Raw genomic sequence first — 25,077 nt, 5'->3', positions numbered from 1 at the left:
GTCTCCACCAAGGATCACAGTCTCTGCCAAGGAATCAAAGTCAGCGATATCTCTGGGTGATAGAATCCTTGCTTTAGTTCAGACTCTCCAGGGCTTAGGTGGACACATCTATAGTACTCTATTATTTAAAATAATATTACTGACAATGGGTAGGATCCGATGTTTGCTTCTGTTGGTGGAACAGTAAGATCCTGAAGAATTAAGAGGAAGCCTGTTCTCTTCCCACTGCAACTTCCCATGTGGGATTGGAAACTCTTAGCCATGATTTGCACATGGCACTTAAGGCTACACTAAGGACAGGAAGGAAAGGAAGAGAAGTGTTGCAGTACCAGCACAATATTGTATGCAGCCCAGTACTTACACAAAAGTTTATCTGTCTATACATAGACATTCCATATATATCAGGAAAAAGCAACTGTACATGCAGTAGGGGAAAATTTTCACTACTCCCAGGGACTGCATTGCCTGAAAGTGCCTCTTTTTCTGACTGTATATTGGTCAAAACGTCAACTTAAAATATGTGATGTGATATCATTTCCAGTCACTGTTTTGGCCCCTATACAACCAAAAAAGAAAAAAATGCAGTGGAGGCACGAGAGGGCATTTTCACCCATTTGTTGTGGTTTTGGGGGTGAATATTGCCTGAAAATCATGCCATTTATAATAACTGGGGAGCTCCAGGAGATGGGGGAATCAAGGGCCATAAAATTCAGAGGTGGTGTGGCTCAGAGGCTGCTTTGGTGTCTACCCTGATACACACACACATATAGATATAGATATCACTAATTTACCAACACACTTCCAAACATGAGCAGGGCTCTGTTTTTCTATAGACATCGGTGAGTCTTACCCTGAAAAGTGCAGAAACAGTTTGGAAAGATGATCCCTTCTTTTTGGCTCCTTTCTTTTTTGCAGTACCCCCTTCTGCTGGAAGGTAGGATATAAGAATAATTAGCTGTCTATTTTTTTTTAGATCCAGTTTAGCTCTTTTTTTGTTCTTATTTTTATAATCTTTATTTTTTATAAAATATATTTTACACTTTTTACATACCATTTTTTAATTTCATGATTCCTTGTGCTCTTGTACAATAATTAATATCCCTTGTAATACAATACCATACAGATAGTACGTTACAAAAAGTTAAAAGAAAATCCATGTGGCTAATTATCTAAGAAATTTTACAACTTCCAGGTGATTCTCTTTATTGTATGCCTTTGGTCTTTACGCTAATATATTTCTGTAGTTTTATTTCATTTTATTGGTTTCAGTCTACTACTCTCTTCACAGTCATTGTACAAAATACCCTAACCAAATTAAATAGTTTACAACCTTGACAACATAAAATTAAACCGAAGGCTTCCCTCAATTGTTTTTTTTTGTTGTTGTTGTTTTGAATGTTACGTACCATGTTTGTAAACTTAATTTTTACCCTCTAATTAGCTTAGTCATTGGGTACTTTGGCTAACATTCTAATCACATATGAAGTAAGAATTGACACAGTTCAGAGATAAGAAAGGTAAATGAGCTGCAAGACAGGGCAAAGTGTTACCATAACTCACCATCCTCTAGAGTAGCGAAGGTGGCATAAAGATTGACCAAAATCTTAATGGATGATTTCTGATAGAGCGCCACAACAGTTTCATTCAAGGGGTCCTTGTTCTTCTCCAACCAGCCACTAATGTTATAGTCCACAATTCCTGCATAGTGCACCAGGGAGAAATGGGCCTCTGCTTTGCCTTTGGCAGGCTTGGGTTTCTGGAAGTTGGCAGATTTTCCAAGATGCTGATCATAGAGCTTGTTCTTGAAAGAAGTATCAGTTGCCTTAGGAAACATGCACTCCTCTTCCAAGATGGAGAAAATGCCCATTGGCTACATTGAAAAACAAACATAGATTTATTCCAGATGTATTTTTTGCTGAAGCAGATACTTATTTACAAGACAATATTCCAATATACCTTCTCAATAAGTTCAATGCAAGCTGCCAAATCCATTCCAAAATCTATGAAAGTCCATTCAATTCCTTCTTTTTTGTATTCTTCTTGCTCCAGAACAAACATGTGATGGTTGAAAAACTGTTGCAGTTTCTCATTAGTGAAGTTGATACAGAGCTGTTCCAAGCTGTTGTACTAGGAGAAAAGAAGAAACATGTTTTATTAATGTTCACAAAGCTGATGCACATCTGCCTTAGGCCTCTGAATGATAACCATGGTGGAATGCATATATTCCATTATTATAACTTTAGCCTTGAAGAAACAGTTTAAGCGTTTCTTTTTTAAAAAATTGCAAGCAAGTTAGTCATGTTGATATGTCCAGCCACAGGGAACAGTAACAGATTTTCTTTTATTAACAGTTCTCTGGGGTTTTAGTAGAGTGATGACCATTCCTTCTCCTAGAAGGAAGCGAATGTACAAAACTTATTCCAGTCTTTCCACCACAGATAGCAAAAGTCTATAGTTTAATAAAATTATTCTTATCTAAACTCTTTGTGTCACCATTTGTAGCCATTCTCTGGTAAGAAGTGAAGAAAGCAAATGATAGTTCATATAGGATGGTCAAGAAGTCAAAATAAATCTACATACCTCAAAGATCTCAAAGCCTGCAATGTCTAAGACTCCAATAAAGTGTTGTCTGGGCAGTTTTGTATCCAGCTGTTGATTGATACGAGCCACCATCCAGAAAAATAGCTTTTCATACACTGATTTAGAAAGGGCATTGACAGCATGATGCACCTGAGATTAGCACAGAGTTAACACCAGTGTTACTAAAGCAAGTCACATCATCTGGCCCAGGAATAATAGTGTTAGATAAAATGGACACTGACTGATTCTAGCTCAGAAATCATCACAAAAATGAGTAGCTTAAATATCAATTCATTCTACACTGAGCTCCTCCTTCGATGAATAAATAATGTTATTTTATCCTAGGAATCCAAATCTAAAAGGGAAGAATATAGAGTAGAAGATGTCTGTCCATCCTCTTCTTGAAGACTTGAAGACAAGGAGACCCCACCACCTCTCTAGGCAATTAGTTCCATTACTGACCTAGTCTTACTGTCAAGAAATCCCATCTAATGATCAATTGAAATTTACTCTCCTTTAATTTAAAACCATTAGACCTAGTTTTACCCTCTGAGGCAGCAGATAACAAACCTGTCCCTTCTTCTCTGTGACAACCCTTGAACTATTTAAAAAGTGCAGTTATGTCACCCCTCAATCTCAGTCTTCTCTTCACCAAGTTGAACAAGCCCAGCATTCATCTTTTTAAAAGATTATCTAAGGGACCATTCAGACAACCTTTTACCCCGGATCAGAACCCAGATTAACCACGGGAAGTTCATATTGGCCCCAATTCTTCCACAGGCGAATTGGAGGCTTTCATACCCGTTCAGGGGCAAATGTCCCTTGGCGCGGGTCTTTTGAAAGTGGAGTAAAAGCTGTATCTTTTTTAAAAAAAACAGGTTCTGTCAATATGAACTTGTCCCCGATCATGATTGGGTCAAGTTCAGGGGAGGGATTTAGGTCAGAGGAAGGGCAGAGGGCAGAACATGCCTCCCATTCATCGGGTGAAGGAAGAGGAGGAAAAGGAAGGAGCCAGAGAGTTCAGGGGAGGCATGGTCAGAGGGAGAGCAGAGAACGGAACATGCCTCCCTCTCGCAAGCAGCTTTCTCTCTTTTTATTTCTTAATTTCTATTTTTGTCAGATGATTTTTGCTACAGGGTGATACATATATAGAATGTGTGTGTGCTTGTTTTTCCCTTTCACTTCCTTGCTTCCGTCAGGGCACCTCAGTTTGCAAAAGGCTATTATTATTATTATTATTATTATTATTATTATTATTATTATTGTAAGATTCGAATGCTATGTGTGTGTGTGTGTGCTTGTGCTATTTGCCTTTCACTTCCTTGCTTCCTCCAGGGCATCTCAGTTGGCAAAAGTCTATTATTATTATTATTATTATTATTATTATTATTATTATTATTATGTGTAAGATTTGAATGCTACAAGGGCAGTTGCACTCCAGCTTCAATCGATCTTGGATGATACTGATTATCTAGACCCATTTCAAACTGGGTTCCGGGCGAGTTGAGACTGCCATGGTCGCCTTGGTCGATGATCTCCGTCTGGGCATGGACAGGGGTAGCGTGTCCCTGTTAGTGCTCTTGGACATCTCAGCGGCTTTCAATACCATCGACCATGGTATCCTTCTGGAACGCCTGCGAGAGTTAGGAATTGGGGGCACTGCGCTCCAGTGGTTCCATTCCTACCTCTCGGGCAGGTTCCAGATGGTGCAGCTGGGAGACGTGTGCTCCGATAAGAGGGCACTTACATCTGGTGTCCCTCAAGGAGCCATTCTGTCTCCCATGCTATTTAACATTTACATGAAACTGCTGGGAGAGATCATCCGGAGACACGGGGCGCGGTGTTATCAGTACGCTGATGACACACAAATATATTTCTCTGTGTCTCCGACTGATGCAGTGACCAGGGATGGCATCTCTCCTCTTGATGCTTGTCTGGACTCGGTAATGGGCTGGATGAGGGAAAACAGACTCAGACTGAATCCAGAGTAAACGGAAGTACTTGTGATAGGTTCCCCAGGTCCAGGTTTGGAGATTTGTCCACCTGTCCTAGACAGGGTCACGCTTCCCCTGAAGGACTCTGTTCGCAGTCTGGGGGTGCTCCTGGACTCATCGCTTCACCTTACATCTCAGGTGGATGCAACGGTCAGGAGTACCTGTCATCAGCTTCGGTTGATACGCCAGCTGCGACCCTACCTGGGCCGGGGGGACCTTGAAACAGTGGTACACGCTCTGGTAACCTCTCGTTTGGATTTCTGCAATGCGCTTTACATGGGGCAACCCTTGTACCAAACCCGGAAGCTTCAACTGGTCCAGAATATGGCAGCAAGGCTGGTCACTGGATCTTCCAGGGCCAGCCATATAACACCGGTACTTAAAGATCTACATTGGCTGCCTATTCGCTTCCAGGCACAATACAAGGTGTTGGTTATCACCTATAAAGCCCTAAATGCCTTGGGCCCAGGGTACTTAGAGGACCGCCTCTCTCCATATAATCCACCCCGCACTCTCAGATCGGGTGATAAACATCTCTTAAGAGTTCCAGATGCTAGACGAGCCATCACTACACAAAGGGCCTTTTCCACCTCAGCCCCTAAGCTCTGGAACTCGATCCCCGACAAGCTCCGCTCGACCCCCTCCCTAGCCCAATTTAAAAAAGGGCTGAAAACGTATCTTTTCAAACAGGCATACCCCCAATAGCCCTGTTGTGATCCCTCTCCCCCTCACCGTTGTTACAATTGCTGCCAGCTTGGAATTGTTGTTGTTGTTGTTGTTGTTTTATATAATGTTTTATATAATGTAATTGTAAATTTCTGACAATGTTTTTATTGTAAATTGTATGTTGTTGGATTGCAAAATCCACCATTGTAACCCGCCTTGATCTCTGGAAAGGCGGGCTAGAAATAAAGCTTTTATTTAATGCGAATGTTACAAATGTTTCCCATTCAATTTGGTAAATTGATACAATATGTGAATGCTTTTGCTACATATGTATGTGTGTGCATTCTGAGGTCGCAAGGAGGGAAAACAAAGCAAGAGGATGCATTCTGGGGCAAGGAAATATGATGATGATGATGATGATGATGATGATGATGATGATGATGGGAACAGGATGGCATGGCATGGGGGGAGGCAAGGGCTGTAGCATTGGGCTGGAAGCAAAGGGGAGGCTGGAAGGCTGCGGAAACCCATGCCTTTCTACTCGGAACCAATCTTGCCAACAAAACCCCAGGATGGGGTCATTTTAGGGTTGCCATAATGCATAATGATGCAAATAGACACAACACACACACACACCTGGAGGTTTTTACATTTGACAGAATATGCACACTTTGCCGCCAGTTTTTTTTTAAAAGGAGGGGGGAAAGCACCCCTTCCATTGCCCAATGGCTGCAGGAGACATCACCTCCGACAAAAGCGGAAGAGAATTTGATTGCTACCAAAGGAGCCTTCATTTTAAACCGGTACCGCAAATGTGAACTTCAGAGGGGTAAATTACCCCGATCAAGGTAAAAGGTAGTGGGTACTCGTTTCCAGAGAGATTCGAGAGGGGGGATCCAAATCTGCCCAGTTCCTTCCAGGGTAAATGGCCCAGTGAGAATGGGGCCTACATGAAGGTAGCAATAATGCTGGATATCCTTGCAGATATTTTCACATCTCACCTAATTCTCATTCCTGGCTATCCAAAAACATAACCTTTTAAAAATAGCATTCTAACGTTGATTTAAAGCAGGAGCAATGTCACCAGAATTTTCCCCAAAACTGATCATCCTAAACTGAAGAACATATTGAAGAAAAGAAATGTACCATGCCCGAAGGTTCTTCACAAAAGTTGGCAAATGCTTTTAATTTGCTGCATGCACTCACCTGGTCTACAGTCTGACCTTTGGTCACATATTCGTTCCCCACTTTCACTCGGGGAAAGCACAGGGCTTTCAGCAGGTCAGAAGAGTTCAGGCCCATCAGATAAGCTGTCTTGTCAGCCTCTGTACAACAGAATGAGAAGCAAATGGTTATGAAATGCTTTCAGACTATCTAGGGTCCTGAGTGATGTAGATAGTGAAGTTTGTGGCAGAACTAATCTGAAGAAAGAAGAGGCTATTCTGACTTCTGGTCAGAGCACAACAATGAGCTAATGTAAGGCATCTCTTGAACCCATTTTCAAACAGATGTCTAATCCACATTTTTAAAAAATAGTAATTATTATCCTTTAGCTTTCAAAAGTTGAGTCCCATATAAAATCTTCCACAGAACAAACAAGAACACCTTGATTGAAAAGCTTCACCCCTTTATTCATTCAGTTCATTCATTTCTTCTCTCTCTCTCTCTCTCTCTCCCTCTCAACAACCACAACAACAAAAAGGGAAAGAAACACAACTGTGTGGTCCATGGTTGCAATGCAAAAGCACAACTGGGCCAGTCTGATAACTTATTAGATCACTAAAGTATAATTAAAATGGTGAGTTGTCAAACCTCTAGGATTTTTCAAGGAGCATTTGCATCAGGTTTCAGCTCAGAGGATGTGAAGATAATTGGCTCTATCCTTCTCTATAGATAAAGCTTTATCTGTAGACCAAGTGAAACCTGCTATCAACACACCTTAAACCAATTCTACAGGTCTGCAGACTCTATTGTGGGAATTTTAAGCTACCAACAGATCTCACAGCTTCAACATCTAGCCAGGATGAACCTTTTACTTTTCTATTTCTCCCCATCCCCACACCGGCAAAGAGCCCTAAAGGATTTGAAAGCATCTTTTAAATCTTTCTTTTCATCTTTAGCTTATGCCTCTCAATCAAGATAGCAATTTTAAAAACAAAAATCAATTTGCAATGAGAAGATCCCAAGAAACTCATTATATTTTTTTAAGGGCGGGAAATATACCAACATCTGGGAAATTCTTTCTTCCTATAATTAGAATGGCCCATTCCAGGAATGCTTTGTACATCTTTCATTAAAATTCATGTTATCCACAAGCTCCAAAAGCTAGCATTTCTGAATAGTGGGTATATACTGTACAATAGATCCATTACCTTCAGTGCCATCAGGCTCTGCCTGCTCCTCTCGTGGTTTCTGCTTAAACTTCATGTTCCCGTAATGCATCACTGCCCCTGTGAGTTTATAGATCCCAACCTTCTCTTCAGCAGTGAAGCCCAGGATGTCTATAGCTGTCTGTATCACAGAGGGAAATGGTTCATGCAACAATTAGTCAGAATGATTAGTCATTAATTGGAATTACAAGTCCTTATACTTGAAAACAAGCAAGGTGTAGGGGTTTGACTATGACTCTGAAGACCAGGGTTTGATTCCCAGCTCAGCCATAAAACCCACTGGGTAACCCTGGGCAAGTCACATGTAACGGCATGTGAACAAATCTTATCAAAAAACATGATAGGCTTGCCTTAGGATCACCATATGTTGAAAATGAGTGAAAGGCACCCAACAACAACAAACAACAACAATCATGACTTGCACTCACATCAGTAGCTATTAGCTCCTCTTGGTCATCAATGCTTTGGACAGATATCTCCCCTTGGCTTATAAATGGATAGTCATAAGGGTTAGTTGTAATGAGAAGCATTTCTGAAATACAAACAGAATACTTCTACTAATTAGAATAGGACAGCCTGAATTCAGATATAAAAAGAGATTAACAGTCTATTAGAAAGCAAACCCCATTATTCCTAGGTAAGTTTGTGTAAGATTGGCACCTAAAAGGTCAGGAAACCAAATGTAATTTCTTCTGAGCAGCTCCAATTGGACAACAGTTTCCACCATGCTGCCTCAGTGTGTGCTAGAGTCTACTTCTTTCGAAGTTTTTAAACAGAGACTGGATGGCCATGTGTAGGGACTGCTTCGACTGTGTATTCCTGTATGGCAGGATGGGACTGGATGGGTCTTGGGGTCTCTTCCAACTTGGTGATACTGAATCATGTTCTCTTTTGTCTTACTTGACAGTCCATGAAATTCAGGAAGGCAATAAATTAAAATTACTTACCTATCAGTTCTGGCTTCTTATTGGACATGATCTGATAGAAAATGTGGTAACTTCTCTCAGCCTTCAGCTGAAAAGTTACTCTTGATTTTTCCAGCAGATCTGCAAGAGAAATTCACATGAATGCTTGTAAGCCAAAACTAATAAGCAATCAGACTACATTCTGATCCAGGTACTTACAGGTCTCAATATCTGCAGAGGCCAGTTTCCCAGTGGCACCAAAATGAATCCGAATGAATTTGCCCTGAGGAGCAGAAAGATGTGATAGCTATTAGAGAAATCAGAAAACTCAAATAGCATACCTTCCAACATTGCACAGATGAAAGCTAGGTCATATGTGGTCAACCCACATCAGAGAGTGACCAAGATAAAAATTATTCATGAGGAAGAACAGACAAATTAGGAGATACCACAGCACTTTGCATTTGCCTAAGCCTACTAGGAAGGGCAAGATTCCACCAGTCCTCTTCTCTTGCCCCTGCTCAGTTAATTAAGTGCAAACTATTTTGGCACTTTGCAGCAAGTGAAGTAAACTGAAGACAAAGAGAGAAAGTGGGAAGAGAAGAAAACAATTAGGACATTTTAAAAGCAGATGAAAAGTGGGGTGACAGAGGACTAATCAGGACAGTTGGAGGGTATTAGATCTATGTTTAGTTTTTATGTTTTGGTAACCCAAAGGAAACATTTTTCATACAAGGATTTCCCGAAAAGATACAAAGCATTTCACTTCACATAAAAGACAAAAAGAAGAGAGATGCTGAACTTCAGCTTTTGACTTTTACCACCTGCACCATTGATGTGCACTGCTCTGCTCCCTCTCCTGCAAGACATCAAAATACAAGTTGTATTTTTTAAAAAATGAGACAAGGTTTCCTGTTCAGAAAGGAGGCTTCAGGAGCTAAAATGAAATCAACACTCCAGCCCTAAAAACATTCAGTAATGGAGTTCAGCTTAGCCAAAATGATTGTGAGTTTGAGAAATCTGTTTGCAAATTCTGATCTGTCACTAGTTAAGTCCTTTACAGTTTATCCACAATGTAAGCCTGCTAGTTTCGTCCAATTGGGCTTTCCCCAGTATAACACTTTGATGAGCAATCAAACACTGTACCATGAAATAGATGATATGATCTAAAATCTGATGGTGACTTTTGGAACCTGGAAACAAGAGAGGAAAAGTGTCTTTGCCCCAAGGCCCACACTCCCATCTGGCTAACCTTCCAGATCTCTGCCAGAGGGCTATACAAACCGTAGGTGCAAACAAAGTAATAGAGGGCTATTTCAAAGTAACTGTGGTCAGGACCATTCCAGACATGCACACACCCATAATTTCCAGTTGTCATGGATCAAACAGGATGGCCGTGGCTAATCTGCTTTCTTGGATTCTCAGCTGGTTTTAAAATGTCCCACATTTGTCTTGTCAGCCTGTAAACTGCTGGCTAGAGCTTTGCAAAATGACTTCAAAGGTGCTAACAGTTAATCAGTGCATGGGGAGAGAGAATTGTATTCCAGTGAAGAGCAGGCAAGAGGAGGAGGCAGCATCTTGCCCTTTCCAGAGCAAAAAGGATTCAGCACTTCAGGCACTCAAAGATTTGATCTCTGTCAATAGTTCTTTGGTATTTAAAAAGGATCAGTATTGCAAAGAAGCATTCCTGATTTGAAAATATCACACATACACCCCTCTTCAGTTCTGTCCTAGTTTTCCCAGTTTTCTTCTCCCCGCACCCTTTCGTTTGATTAATTCTCTCTTTTTCTCTCAAAGTCCATTGGAATGCATTGATTTCTTTTGACAATTATGTTTTCTCCAACTGTAGTATATCTTTCTTAACTATTTCCATTTATTCCTTGAAGCTAAAATTATTGTACATTATTTCTCCATAGATTTTAAGTCTAATAATAAACCGGTGAAATTAAGCCAAGAGGCTATGACTAGCTCAGTGTGACCAAATGAGTATTATGAGGAAGATGGGATTTGGTATGATGTATAGTGTGCATTGGAAGAGTGGATGAGTGTGAACATAAAGCACATGCAGTGACCAGGGATGTAATTTTGAACTAGGCCTGATTTTTTAAAAAAGGAATTTTGATTTTATAATAATGTATTATATAACATTATACATATTGTTAATCAAGATGTTTGTGTACACACAGAGAGTATTGAATTGATTGATTTGGGTTTTATCCCCATTTCCCCCCATCTTTTCTAAATTCAGTACATGTATTCCAAGGCAACTTTGTTTAAAACAGTAGTTTGTGCATTCCCCTTAATAACATTTGCCCTGTTGTTGCCTTGCTATACTCTTTTGACCACACTCTGATGTTGCTCAGCTGCACATGTTCCAATTTTTACATGTGAAACATTGTAAGATATGCAGACCACACATACATATTCTCTCTTACGTATAACACAGATCAATTCATCCATGTACACATAACACACACATTTACATAGATTCATACATACATCATACAACATATAACAGACACATGCTTCCTTTGTAGGAATTAGGCTGCAGGGAGGGGAAGCCTTCCATTGAAATCAAGTCCAATTGCTGTGAAAGTGGAAGAAAGTTCACCATACACAAGAAGAGAAGAGTTATCTTCATCCAGTCATAGACTCTAAGGCCCATCCAGTCCAACCACCTGCCATGCAGGAAGACATAATCAAAACACTCCTGACAGATGGCCATCCAGCCTCTGTTTAAAGACCTCCAAAGAAGGAGACCCCACCACTCTCATTCACTGTTGAAGAACTCTTGCTATCAGAAAGTTATCCCTAATGTTTAGACAGAATTGCTTTTCCTGTAGCTTGAATTCATTGCTTTGTATCCTAGTCTCTGGAGCAGTAGAAAACAAGCTTGCTCCATCCTCAATATGACATCCCTTCAAATATTTAACCATGCTCATCATGCCACCCATTAACCTTCTCTTCTCCAGCCAGGTTAAACATACCCAGCTTCCTAAGCCACTCCTCACAGGGCATAGTTTCCAGACCTTTCACCATTTTGGTTGTCCTGACCTCCCCACTCAAGCTGCTCCCTCGAGCATTGGAACCAGCTTTCTTCTCCCAAGCCTAATTGTTGTATGAAAGGGATGAAAAGTACAGTTGTTTGTAAACAAAAGCCACACCCCTACAGTTTGTTGTGCCACTTACAAAGCGGGAGGAGTTGTCATTCCTCACAGTTTTGGCATTCCCGAAGGCCTCCAGCAAAGGGTTGGCACTGATGATTTGATCCTCAAGTGTCCCCTGTTGAAATGGAGAAAAAAAGTGTAAAACGATAGACAATGGATATAGTTGCAACTGAACCCATATGGATTCTCATGGCACAATCCTGTATATATCTGTTCAAAGATAAATTGCACTGTGTTTGATTCAGCTTACCCCAGATACATGTGCATAGGACTGAATTTTGCAGCACAGTTGTATAAGTTTGCTCAGAAGTAAGTACCACAAAGTTACATTGGGTATTATTCTCCAGTAAATGGATTTAGGATTGCAATCTTAATTTCACAAGTGTTTTGCTCATGTCACACAAATGTCATAAACCTCCAGTGAACTCATTCAAGGAAACAAAACTATGTGTGTAAAGCCTCAACCTTTGGAATTCTCATCAGTCAGAGCACTGAAGTATAAGTACAGAGCAGTAAGCCAACTTCAAGCTAATATCATGAAGTTAAATGAGGCTCATTCTGTATTCAGTGGATTTAGCAGTCTTAAATACATACTTATGTTTTCTTGTTTATTTACATTTTGTGTACATTTAGTGTGGGTCAATGCAAGTGTGCTGGAACTGCAAATGGGATGCAGTGTTTGTGCACCTTTGGTGGATTCAAATCACTACTGCTAAGAACTTGTTTTTCACACTAATTCCTCATCAAAACAGTTCTTCAACTTGCTTCTGTCTCCAGTTTATGTGTAAAATCAAATGGGTAGTTAGATCTTGAAGCATGACAAAGCTGAAGAACAGAGGACCCTAGTTTCTTAAGGGATTCTGATTCAGGTTTTATTCACTTTAGGATAAAGACTATTCTGGGCAAAATAGTTTCATACAGGTGATATAGTAATTATTCCCTGAAAGCAAACAAGCATCTGAAACTCACTGCTTCCAGATGGGTCCCAGTTTTACTAGTCAAAGGGCTCCATTGTTATAGGTTTACATCTTTAACAGGTTATCTATGTTATGAAAAATACGGACGCATTGGAAGAAATTCCTTTTGCACGTAAACTACGCTGATGATAATAAAATAGTTATGTGTTTCAATTTTTATTTTATGTTATATTTAGTTATAAATAGGTCTAGATAGATAGTTAAAATACTATATATATAGCTGTTGTTAGCTGCTTTCGAGTCAGCCTTAACTCATGGCAGCCCTGTGAATGAGAATTCTCCAAACCCCCTTATCCTCTACCTCTCCACTCAGGTCCTGTAGGCTCAGGCCTGTGATCTCCCTAACTGAATCTATCCATCTAGCATGCTTCCTCTCTTTCTACTGCTCTCTACATTCCCCACATCATTGCCTTTTCTAATGAATTTTGCCTTCTCATGATGTGGCTGAAGTATGACAACCTCATCTTGCCTTCCAGGGAGAGTTTAGGCTTGATTTGTTCTAGGATCAAATTGTTTGTCTTTTTGGCACTCTTCTCCAGCATCATATTTCAAATGAATTAATTTTCGTCCTATCTGCTTTTTTTCACTGTCCAGCTCTCACATCCCTACATGGTGATCGGGAATACAATGGCTTGGATGATATAGTTATTTTATATTTTATTTATATCCTGCCCTTTTTCCTGGAACTAGGATTCAAAGTAACCTACAAAGTTTAAACAGGATACAAATAAATTATAAAATGAAGTAATTGGATGGTGGGAAGATGATATGGCCTTCCTATCAGCTACGTCGCTGTCCATAGCTCTGGGTAATTTTGAAGCATCCTGAGACCAACTACTTGAATTATTATTGTTATTATTATTATTATTATTATCATTATTATTATTTTATATCCCACCTTTCTCTCAATAATGAAACTCAAGAAAGCTAACAGTATATTTAAAAAATGCAGTTTAAAGCTATAAAAATATAAATATATAATATAAATATAAAAGTTATTTAAAAACAATTAGTTCATAAAGTTAAAACAGTAAATATTAAAACAAATTAAAATTCATTAAAAGACTACACGTGAACCTTAAAAACAGCACCACACAGTATTAAAAGTCCACTTCAGTCAGTCTCCAAAAGTCTGATGGCATAAAAATGTCTTCACTTGCTAATGGAAGGACTGACCTGACTAGGGAGGGAGTTCCAGAGTCTGGGAGCAGCCATTAAGAAGGCCCTTTCCCTTGTTCCCACCAAATGAGCCTAAAAAAGTGGTGGGACAAAGAGAAGGGCCTCTCTGGACAGTAAATCTAAGATCCCTTTAGAGTTCTCTGTAAAGGGCTCATAAAGCCTAACTCTATTGTGGTTTGAGCCACTGATCATACCTTCATCTTGGATTGTGATTCCTTTTTCTTGCCAGCTTCTCCAGTAGCTGCAATTGTTGCAAAATACTGGATGACACGCTTGGTGTTGACAGTCTTTCCAGCACCAGATTCTCCACTGTGAAGAACAGTTGAGTTAAGCATTTGTAAAGAAAAAAAATGAGTACATTAGCTATGCCACAACTGTGCGTTGCCAAAATAAAGGCAGACAAATTTGAAGTGCCTACTTACGTGATCAAGATAGATTGATTTTCGCGATCTGTCAGAAAGAAAGGCAAAATACCATGCTTACAGTGCTATAGAGGCAGTTGCTGACAATGACTAAATTAATTGTATGGAAACAGGGAGAATACGATACTCTTTTAAAAAGAGACTGATACTGTCATCATAGTTTCCATAATGCTGTTCTGCTTATGTTGGTTTATTCCCCTTTCAGTTTTGAAGTTCACGTACCAGTTAGCATGAACTGATAAGCATTGTCAGAGATGGAGAAGATGTGGGGAGGTGCCTCTGAACGTTTTTTGCCCCGGTAACCAGCCACCACCTCTGGATTGTACACAGGAAGCCATTTGTATGGATTGACAGTGACACAGAAGAGACCTGAGTAAGTCTGCGTGAAAACCAGGAGAAGGATAATTATGGTCTATCCCTTTGGGGAGTTCTTCCATTGCCCCACATTTAAGAAAACTTACATAAATCATCCAGGAGCTGTAACGATCTTTGAGGTTATACAAAACTGCAGGTTCATGCAAGTGAGTCAGCATTGCCATATCCTCAATTCTGTCAAACTTTGGTGGATTCATAGCATATACATCCTCTGATTTGACAGTCAGTGTCTGAAATGTGAAGAGGAAAAGGTATTCTATTAGAAAGGGCCAGGAGACAGTGCAAATGTCAGTACAGACTCACTGCTATGAACAGGGCTGTCATTATTTAAGTCTGTTAAGCAACTTTTTGCTTGAATTACAGGTACTACTGTATTTCTCTGGTCCTACCTTTAGCTTGATAAGGGCATGCAGTCTTGTAGTGAAGCTTTATAGTAATCAAGGAACTAAGTCTCATTTTCAAAATGCTACAATTGTCACTAACTACTATAAACAGAATGGCTCAGTAATCTTGGAAGTTGTAGTTTATGTCTGTTATGAAGAAGACACTATAGAGAAATTGTGTTTCCTTGGAGACCAGGGTAACTCAGTTCATATGTATTTACTTTGACGAACTCATTTCAGTAAATAATGTACTGTACTTTACACACATCTTGTCCCATTTATTTGCAGAACAATCCACTGTACCATCTAAGCTGCAAGGAATCTTTTTTGCCTCAGTGGACCTCAAAGGATTTTAACTTAAATTTCTCATGTCCAAACCCAATACTGTCTCCATTGTACAGTACCACAAAGGGGAAACAGGTGAGCTCTTTGTTTATTAATGGTTTCTGAGAAAAAAAGTAACCAACCCACCCATGCCACACACTAGATGCTTACCCTGCCATCATCAGTCTCTACAGTTGTCTTTCCACCTTCAGAACTCTTGATTTTCCCTTTGGCATACTCCTCCTTGGGGTCAGCCACATAGCAGTATGTCTTGGCATCAAAGGGTTGGTTCTGAGCTTCTATTCGCTCCTTCTCAGATTTGCGTAGGAAAGGGGCAGCTGCCCCGAAAACCTCCATTTCTGCATCCCTGCTCATTGCTCTAGCTAAAAGAGATGGAGAAGGCTTGGTCTGTTCTGTTTAAGCCTGTGACACTTGAAGCAGAGACATGGTATTGAGATACCGCTGGACATGGATGGTTTTTACTTCTGAACCTACTATTGTACAGTTTGTCACATGATGTATCATATCCATGAGCACAAATCATTGCACAAATGCAAACTCTAGGATCTTAACATACAACATTTTGTCATCAATGCTTTTTGTTACAAATCAGGTTTTGGGGCCTTAAGTCTTTGAAAGGAGAAAAAAGCTTTTTAATATATATAAATAGAGTTGGTTGAGAGCCAGCATGACATACTGATTTGAATACTGGACTAGGACTCCCAGAGATCAGAGTTTGAATCCACACTCAGCTGTGGAAACCCACTGGGTGACCCTAAGCCAGTCACGCTATCTCAGCCACTCAGGAAAGCAATGGCAAACATCTGCTGAATGAATCTTTCTGAGAAAACCCTGTAATAGGGTCACCATATGTCAGAAATGATTTGAAGGCCCAAAACAACAAGAGCCTAGCAAGATTTAGAAGTATTTTTCAAGCTTGCATTCTGCTCAAATAACTTAGGAAGGCAGATGCAAATGATGTAAAATGAATGCATGCTAGAGTAGTTGCTTTGCACAGTTTAGCCTGACTGGTTACTTCATTATAATTCTATAATGTTGGGAAAGAGTTTCTATAATCCTAATAACAACATACATTGTACAGAAAATGCAACTGTCAATATTATCTTTTGCAAGATTACCCTTTCTTGTGATGCTATCTAAACCCATCAGTCATGACCAAGGGAGTCCATGAAGTTAGATCTATCTGCCACCCTGCTGCTTGTCATGGACAGCTGTTTTTCCTTAGCTCCATAAATGTCTTAGGCACCATTCTCAGTTGAAAAGATATCTCTTCTGTAGTATGCCTTCTGGCCCCAGATTGACACAGAGAATATGAAGAGAAGAGCAAATCAGACAGTAGGAAGAAATCCTGAACAGGGTTGCCTTACTCTTACTTGCAGTGCTTCTGTTCTCAGCATTAATTAACCCTCCCATTATTCCATATAAAAATAGTCAAATCCTGATTAATGTTTCTATGTGCAAGACCAGTGATTCCCAAACTCTGGCCTTCCAGGTGTTTGGACTTCAGCTCCCAGAATCCCAGAGCATTGGCCAAGATGTCTGGGGCTTCTGAGAACTGAAGTCCAAAACACCTGAAGGACCAGAGTTTGGGAATCACTCTGCTAGAATATTGAGGGGCAGCAGGTGCGCAAAAATATAATCACTTGGGTTATGAAGTGCCACCTGTGCATGGCAGAATGTTGCCTGAACAGAAAAGTCTCTGTGTACAGAGTTGAGTAACCCATATCTGTACATGTTATGGGTGAGAAATAGAGAGTCCTCAAGTATCAGCTGAAAGCAGCCTTCAGTTAAATTATTATTAATTTCTGATGGGAGATTAGGGATCTCATTGGGGAAAATGAATTGCATTAAGCAATGACAGCAGAGATTAGAGTTTCCAAGAGATGGTGTATGCATTTCTTAATTCTGTCCCTTCACCCAAAATTTGCAGACATCATAGTCAAAGTGCAGGGAGTTAAACTCCTCTCTTTCTCTTACACACACACACACACACACACACAGAAAGAGAGAGAGAAATTCATATCAACTTATAGCTGAAGCAGACTGATAAAACTACAGCACACAGAAGGGACATGATGGAGGTGACTCCATCGCCACACCTGATTTCTCACCTTTTTAAAATTTACTCCCAACAGAAAGAAGAAAGGAACTGGATGAAATGTTTAACCTGCAAAGGAGGAGACAGTTTAAGTGTTGACAAATCCAGGATTCCTTGGCAGTCGAACAGCTGAGAATTTTTTTTTTTACAATCTTCTCATACATAAAGTCTTAGAATAGACAACAAGGATAACCACCTTTCCCCCAGCACCAAATGACAGTGCTCTAAGTTCAATCATTATTTTCTATTTTAATAATAGCAATGTTCCCCAAACTGGGCAACTCTGTACACGGAAGGGAAAGAATTAGGGAAGAAGGAGAGAGCTAGAGCATCAAACTTACCTCAGATAGTCTGTAGGCACCAAGAAACCTTTAGTCTCTATCAGCTTATAAAGGCTCTGACTCTTCCCTTAGCTCAGCCCTTCTCTATATTTGGAAATCAGAAGCCAGCCCTATAGCATGCTTGCCACTTAGACACTTTTCCCTCCTTTTAAATGTATTTATAGAAGTGACCAAATTCAGTCATTATTTATTAATTCTGATAGCTTGCCAGAGGTAGTAACTGTTAGATCCTGGTGACTTAGTCTTGGGGGGCTAGTAGACTAAGAATGCTGCAGGAAAGAGCTGGTGACTGATCCCTTAGACAGATGAAAGTTTGTGGCAATTTTGTAGCCTCTTCTTTCCTCAGTTGTATGGGGCTGTTACTGGAGCAAGAGTTGGAACTATCCATGTATTTTACTAGCTTGAGATTAGGGCTGTTATCCACTATATCTAGTGTATCAGTATAGACATTAAAATAGAGCAACCACAATTCTAAAACATATATGTAAATATTATTTGCTCATAGATACTTTTCTGTGATTCCCAGCAGAATGAACCCAAATGTTAAAACATGTACTTTCTTGTGAAGTACTGTACTCACTATCACCAGTTAGGCTGATGGTATTAAATGCAGTTGGATCTCTGTATCCATAGATTCAGCATCCATGGATTCAACCCATCTATGGCTTGTGAAGGGGGATTTTAATTCCCAAATGCAAACTTTTATTTTGGCATTTTATATAAAGGACACTATTTTACTATGCCATTGTATATAATTGGACTTGAGTGCCCATGGATTTTGGTACCCATGGAGGTGGGGGGGGGGGGGGTTCCTGGAACCAAACCCCAGCAGTTATCAAGGTCCCACTGTAATCTATTCATATACTCAAGGCATTTATAGAAGTGATCAACAAAGTGACAGTAAAGAAACAGAACCATGGGAATTATAAACAGGCTCCTTTTTTACCAATTGCTATTAGCTGTTTTTAAACCACAAGTGATATTGGACAATAGCATCTTATCGTATGATGTCATGCGATAAGATGCTATTTTCTCAGTGCTGCTTTGCTTCAAACTGTTGGTACAGCAGGCCTATTTATTGACAGGAAAACCTGTCGAGAAGTTCCCAACCACTCTGCTTTCCCATTACTCTACATGTGTGATAAGTTCCTCCCATTGTAGTTCCCATTTTGGGCAGTCACATGGTGGGCATGATTCTCCTCCTCTACCTCTCGCTATTCACAGGCAGGCTGTTTTCCTTTTCTTATTTCCTTTTCTGAAGAAACATGCCAAGAAAACCCCATGATAGATTTGCTTTAGGGTCACCATAAGTTGGAAACAGCTTGAAGGTACACAACGACAACAAATTACATTAACATAACTCCAAAACTGTGTTACAAATTTAAAAACAAAACAAAAGGTACACTGAGTACAACATAGGATGGGAAGGAAGGGTTAAGGAGAAGTATAGAAAAGAGTACAAGGGATCATTGATTGCACAAGCACCTCCATCACACTATTGGAAAGACGTGTGATAACGAATGCTCTTAAACAGATATGTTTTCATTTCCTTTTACTATCACGATTGTGGTGAGACTGAGGCTCATGTGATAATGTCCCATGTTAATCTATCAGCCAAATAGGTGAGGGGGACAGGGAGTTATTCTTCATTCTCAATTAGCTCCATCCATGTGACCTGTGTAGAACTGAACCACAAGAGATTGGTTCCCTATCAGTGGAAAGGAGGCCATGGGAAAAATAACAGAGAGGAAAGTTGTGAAAGAGTAACTGAATGGAAAGAGACACAATAAAGAAATAAAGAACTATGGTTCATTTTGAGTACTGTACTTGAAAAGTGAGATACAAATCCAGTGGATTAATGAAGTACCTGTTCCTTGATAGATAAACAGAACAGATCTGTAATATATTGTTAGGGTCTAGTTATTGTCACTCACTTGTTTGTCCTCCTTATCCTTTAGAGCTTTTTACTGACTTGCAACTCTCCTTAACAGCAGGGGGATCTCCTAATTAAGCATGCCAAAGAATTACAACTATGTGACCACCCAAGGGGGAGGGAGATTGATGACAGCTGGTGAAAGCAGCCATAAAGCATAGTGATGAGAAATTAAGGGCAAATATATTACAAAGGAAGACTCCAAGGCTTGACAGTAACTGTAGAGTTGGGAATCTGAGTTCTTCTGTTAATAAAGAAATTAGGAGGTGGGGGGGGACCCAGCCTTCATGGTGGGGAAGAACTGTTTCTGGGCAGCTGTGTTCTACAACAGGGGGGGGACAAAATGTGGTCCTACAGCTGCATATGATCCTGCAAGAATTTTTCTTGGTGTTTGGTCCAGACAGACTCCATGGTCTTTCATTTTTCTGTCCCCCCCCCCCCCCCCAAATTGTCTCTCCAGGAAAAGTGATTCTCTCTCTAAACAGGATGCAGCATCAACCCCATTTAGCATAAAACACATTTCAAACCCAGTTGATGTCTATCCATTTTCTCTCCTTTTTGACAACTGTAGGTGGTCCCTGCGTACCTGGGGAGTCCCAGGGGCAGAAAATTGGCCCCTGGTCATGCCACATGCACCCCTGCTCTACAGAATCACAGAGAGTCATAGTTTAGGGAGTCATTTTCATAAAGTCAAAAGGCAGGTCAACAGAATGCATAGGGATTTTAGTAAGTGATTTTTGAACTGTAATATTGCAGTCTACTTATCTGATCTTTGTTGATCACTTCAACCAAGAAGGTTGCTTAAAAGGCTTTCCATGTAATCCCTAAGAACTCATTCTGTGCTTCAGTGCAGCAGATAAATAAGAAATACTCCAGGAATGCACGATAGATAGATAGATAGATAGATAGATAGATAGATAGATAGATAGATATTGCAAGAAAAGGAAAATATTGTTAGATAATTGCTAGATAATAGTATATTGATATTCGTTCTCATGGCAGGTTGTCATTTAAGGCACTATTCTTCAGAGCAGGAGTGGGAAGCCTGTGACCTCCAAATACTGATGAGCTAGTACTGCTGTTATTTCTCTCACCATTTGCTGGTGACAACTGGAATACAGCAACATATGGAAGACTACAAGTTCTTTAGCCATAGTTTAAAGATTTGAAGTCATTTTAATGAATGTTTTCCTCCCCACCACCACCATCACCTAATTCAGCAGGCTATCAGATGAAGCTATGTATGTCTATAACAAAACATTAGGAGCACCTCCTTCACATCATCAGTAGTTGAGGTACTCCCAAAAGTATCTGTGCTGTGCCTAACTTTCACCTAGACCTCGGGAACCTGATTAAGAGTTATGTACAATACTGGGAAAGCAGCCATGAAGGACCTAGACAAGATCCTCAAGTGTAAAAATGAATCATTAAATACTAAAATCAGGATTGCCTTTGCCATATATGCAGTTTCTGTGTATGGCTGTGAAAGGTGGTCTGTGAAGAAGAGAATCAACTTAATTGAAATGTGTTGCTGAAGGAGAGTTCTACAGATACCATGGACTGACAAAAAGTCAAATAGATGGGTTGACTTGATGAGCAAATCAAGCCTGAAGAGTCCCTAGAAGCTGACATAATTAAACTGAGATTGCCATATTTTGGACATATCACAAGAATACATGACTCATTAGAAAAGACAATGATGCTTGACAAGGTAGAAGGCAGTAGGAAAAAAGGAAGACTGCATCACAAGTGGATAGAGTCATTCAAGGAAGCCATGGCCCTTAGCCTGCAGGACTTGAGCAGGGCTGTTGATAACAGGGTAATAGGAAAACATCAAACTGACTCGATGGATGTTGACATCAGTACTGTATCTACTTAGGCTGAAGCCTTCTTAAGCAAATGGGTTCAATAATATAAGTACAATCTCCAAATGTTACATAATTTGGTGTGCACCTTCATGTGAATTCTACACAAAGCCTCAACCTTAAACCAGGGTAGCATTCAACATGGCAATCCAGTTTTGAGACGGACAGCTATGCTGTTTTCGTTAACTAAAAAGGTAAGTGGTTTGTGATACAGGTGAAAGTGATAGAAACAACAGATGGCAAGGCTACATGCCCTGCAAGTCACTTTCATCTGGTTCCAGATAGACTGAGGAGCATGCTGTCCTTTCTTTCATGTAAGGTCACCCAATAATGGCCATAAACAATCACATCCCTCATGAAAGATGAATTCTTAGAATCCTCTTAAGCCTGAAGAATGAGGTCTTTTTTTAGCTGCAGTCTTTGGTGGTCAAACGTCTTTTGAATGTACTGCTGCGTTTGTATTAGGTGTCCATGGAAAGCTGAGATGTTCCAGAAGAAGCATCCATTTCATGCTAGGCTTCAGATGTGGGGACAGGAACTTTGTAGGACTATTTGATGGTCAGAAGAATTAGAAAATGGGGAGCTTTCCAACTGCTAATAGAACAACCATGAATCTGAGTTCCAAAGAAACTAAAGGTATCTCATCTCCCCCTTCCCCTGTCTTTTAGCAGGTTTTACTACTTACTGGAGAGCTAAGACTAAAGAAGAAAACCCAGTGACAAATCTGAAGAATGAATTTTAAGAATCCTGCTCTTTGACACAGGACAGTGAGTACTGCCTGGTCTATAGCTGTCTATTCATCAGCTGTTAAACTCTATGGATCTCATGCCATTTCATGATGATAGTTTACAAAATGTTTGTTAATATATACTACAGACAGACAACTTGAATGGGGTCATCTGGACTCCAAAAATGTATTTCACTGGATAACAGTTTTTCTCATGAGTAGTTAGAATCTGTAGTGATAGCTAGTAATAAAGGTTTCATAGTTATGACTATCAGAACAAAATAACATTTCTTCTGGGAGGTAGATGTGGTTTCATGACCACCAGTTAACCATCCCTGCTATAACCAAGTCACCAGTAAAGAAACAGATACAAATATACAGAGAAATGTAATTGGCAGTTATTGAAGCCTATCATGTTTCTTTGAATAACAGCATTAAGCTATTATAGCTGCAGTCCTAAAACAATTATGAAGGATTTAAACCAGTTTAGACTTGTTTACTAAGTGAGACTGGTACCCTTCAACAACATTAGTGCTGGTGTCATGTGTCTGGAACTCTAATATTGGTATAATGTATTATTACATGGTGTTGCACTGGTATAGCAGTCAGCATACCATATCCTAATCCCCTGGTACTGGGACAGCTTTTTGAACCAGACATAAGTCTGCTTAAATCACGAGTCCATGTTATAAATTGGAGGAAGGTTGCTTAGCTCATGTACCAACTTGAACGTTAGTACCTCCCAGCCCCAAATCCCAATTTATAAAACAGAAGGACAATCATAAGACTGTAAATTATTGTATAAAACAAAATTCTAAGCTGAATCAGCTTTAACTAGTAGCAGAAGAAATAAAAGGCTTAAAGATACCCCACTGTAGTCCATCTCAAGTGAGATGCTCTGTTATTCCCTCTAATCTGTATTTGCGTATGATGGGCAATATACAGAGAACCAGTGTAGTGGTTTGAGTGTTGGTCTACAATCCTGGAGACCAGGGCTCAGTCCCCTATTTGGCTATGGAAATCCACTGGGTGACTTTGTACAAGTCACAAACTCTCAGCTCAAAAAAAAAATCCATGATAGGTTTCCCTTAGGGTCATCATAAGTCATAAATGACTTAAGAGCACACAACACACCATGTACAAGTTATGACTCTGATTTAACAATTGCTTCTTGCCTTTCAGAATTTTTTTGTAGGCAGAAATGAACATGAGTCTCAGTAAAATAATAATATGGTTATGATGATTACGAACTCTGCCTAGCAGAATAATACCATTGAAATTAATGTACTGAAGCATATCTCTGACAATAGTTCACATGGGGAAATGCTCACATTATGACCAACATAGCGGTTTTGTATTAATGCTTACATGACACTGCCAACAGTGCAGGGATTTTTGTAATAAGTGAAATTATCCAAAGTTGTGCCAAATAAAAAAATAAGACTAAAGCCACTTGCATAACCCAGGATTTTCATAAAGAAAATAAACCCAAATGGTTCAAGGCAAAACTGAATCCAGATTTTATTATTTTTTAAAAAATATTGTTTACATAGTCTTCTAAAAAGAGTCTTTAACTATTTCAGTTTCCTCATCATCTATACTGAATTTGTGTAGATCCACCATGAGCATTATCTTTGTTTTCTTATTGTTCAGTAGTAAGCCTACTGGAACTGTTACTAAAGAAAGTCCAAGAGGAAAGGCAGGCTTACTACTGAACAATAAGAAAACAAAGATAATGCTCATGGTGGATCTACACAAATTCAGTATAGATGATGAGGAAATTGAAATAGTTAAAGACTTCCCATACTTTAGATCAATCCTTGATTGGAAGGGAAATTGTAGTCAAGAAATTTACAACTTAACACCAAAGTGAAGACTGTTCATGCTATGCTATTTCCCATCACTATTGGGTGTGAGAGCTGGATGGTGAAGAAAGGTGATAGAAAGAAAATTAACTCATCTGAGATATGGTTCTGGAGAAGTGTTCTGTGAATGGCGAAAAAGACAAGCAAATGGGTCCAAAAACAAATCAGACCTCAATTCTCCCTAGAAACCAGGATGACAAAACTGAAACTGTTGCAATTAACCACATCACAAGAAGTCATGACTCAATAGAAAAGATGACAATGCTTAGAAAGATAGAGAGTTGTAAGAAGAAAGGAAGACCACACACCAGAGGGATAGATTCGATCAAAGAGGACACGGCCCTAAGTGTGCAGGAACTGGGCAGGACCACTGAGGACAGAAAATCGTCAAGATGCCTCATTCATAGGGTCAGCATGGGTAGAGATCGACACAGTAACAAGCAGGCAGATGCTTAAGAAGCAAGGTTATATGTTGCTGAAAAAGAAGAATGCAATAGTAACAAAATGAGGTCATACCATGGAATTGCATGGCTGAATGGCATGATGGGAATCTAGAAGAATTTAGCAAAAGGGCTCAGCTTCTGTAAACTATATTCCATATTTCATCAACACCACCAATAACAGTCCTGTATGTTTCACCTTTTTTGCTGGACAACACATTATGTGCTTCTTAGAAAATGGCATCCCCATTTTATCAGAAACATGTAGGATCACTTATTCATGTTGTTATGGTATATGCTCATTCGCATCTTTACCCTCAGAATCTATAATGAGCAAAAAAGGTAGGGGATGCATAACATCACGGGTTAATAGATATTTTAAGGGATAAACAAACAGCAGGATACCATTTTCACTAACTTATCCA

The 25,077-nt window shown here is 39.7% G+C and overlaps 1 protein-coding gene and 1 long non-coding RNA gene across 4 annotated transcripts in view; one reads left to right on the top strand and one right to left on the bottom strand.

Moving 5' to 3' along the window:
- Positions 1–17,550, bottom strand: part of LOC149322103 (myosin-3) — a 45,841-nt gene extending 28,291 nt beyond the window's left edge. The window contains exons 1-16 of one of the 2 annotated variants that reach the window (XM_089534679.1): positions 17,495–17,550; positions 15,534–15,745; positions 14,742–14,885; positions 14,503–14,659; positions 14,281–14,308; positions 14,053–14,167; positions 11,725–11,817; positions 8,755–8,818; positions 8,578–8,676; positions 8,059–8,162; positions 7,613–7,751; positions 6,447–6,565; positions 2,581–2,730; positions 1,957–2,127; positions 1,561–1,870; positions 851–927 (exon numbers count right to left, since the gene is read on the bottom strand). In XM_089534679.1, the coding sequence (XP_089390805.1) occupies positions 851–927; positions 1,561–1,870; positions 1,957–2,127; positions 2,581–2,730; positions 6,447–6,565; positions 7,613–7,751; positions 8,059–8,162; positions 8,578–8,676; positions 8,755–8,818; positions 11,725–11,817; positions 14,053–14,167; positions 14,281–14,308; positions 14,503–14,659; positions 14,742–14,885; positions 15,534–15,737 (1,974 nt within the window). In that variant the 5' untranslated portion in view covers positions 15,738–15,745; positions 17,495–17,550. The remainder of the gene's footprint in view (positions 1–850; positions 928–1,560; positions 1,871–1,956; positions 2,128–2,580; positions 2,731–6,446; positions 6,566–7,612; positions 7,752–8,058; positions 8,163–8,577; positions 8,677–8,754; positions 8,819–11,724; positions 11,818–14,052; positions 14,168–14,280; positions 14,309–14,502; positions 14,660–14,741; positions 14,886–15,533; positions 15,746–17,494) is intronic. The other variant, XM_089534688.1, reaches the window with a different exon arrangement.
- LOC149322102 (uncharacterized) overlaps positions 1–22,733 on the top strand; it is a 64,744-nt gene extending 42,011 nt beyond the window's left edge. For both annotated transcript variants that reach the window (XR_016282092.1, XR_016282091.1), the window contains 3 exons: positions 14,486–14,653; positions 15,327–15,458; positions 22,292–22,733. This is a non-coding gene — a long non-coding RNA (uncharacterized LOC149322102). The remainder of the gene's footprint in view (positions 1–14,485; positions 14,654–15,326; positions 15,459–22,291) is intronic.
- The last annotated feature ends 2,344 nt before the right edge of the window (positions 22,734–25,077 follow it).

This window comes from Sceloporus occidentalis, unplaced genomic scaffold (assembly GCF_023333645.1).
Source record: "Sceloporus occidentalis isolate IW3139 unplaced genomic scaffold, rSceOcc1.0.p SCAF_1, whole genome shotgun sequence".
In the NCBI taxonomy this organism is placed as follows: Eukaryota; Metazoa; Chordata; class Lepidosauria; order Squamata; family Phrynosomatidae; genus Sceloporus; species Sceloporus occidentalis.
This window is presented reverse-complemented; position numbering and strand designations above follow the sequence as displayed.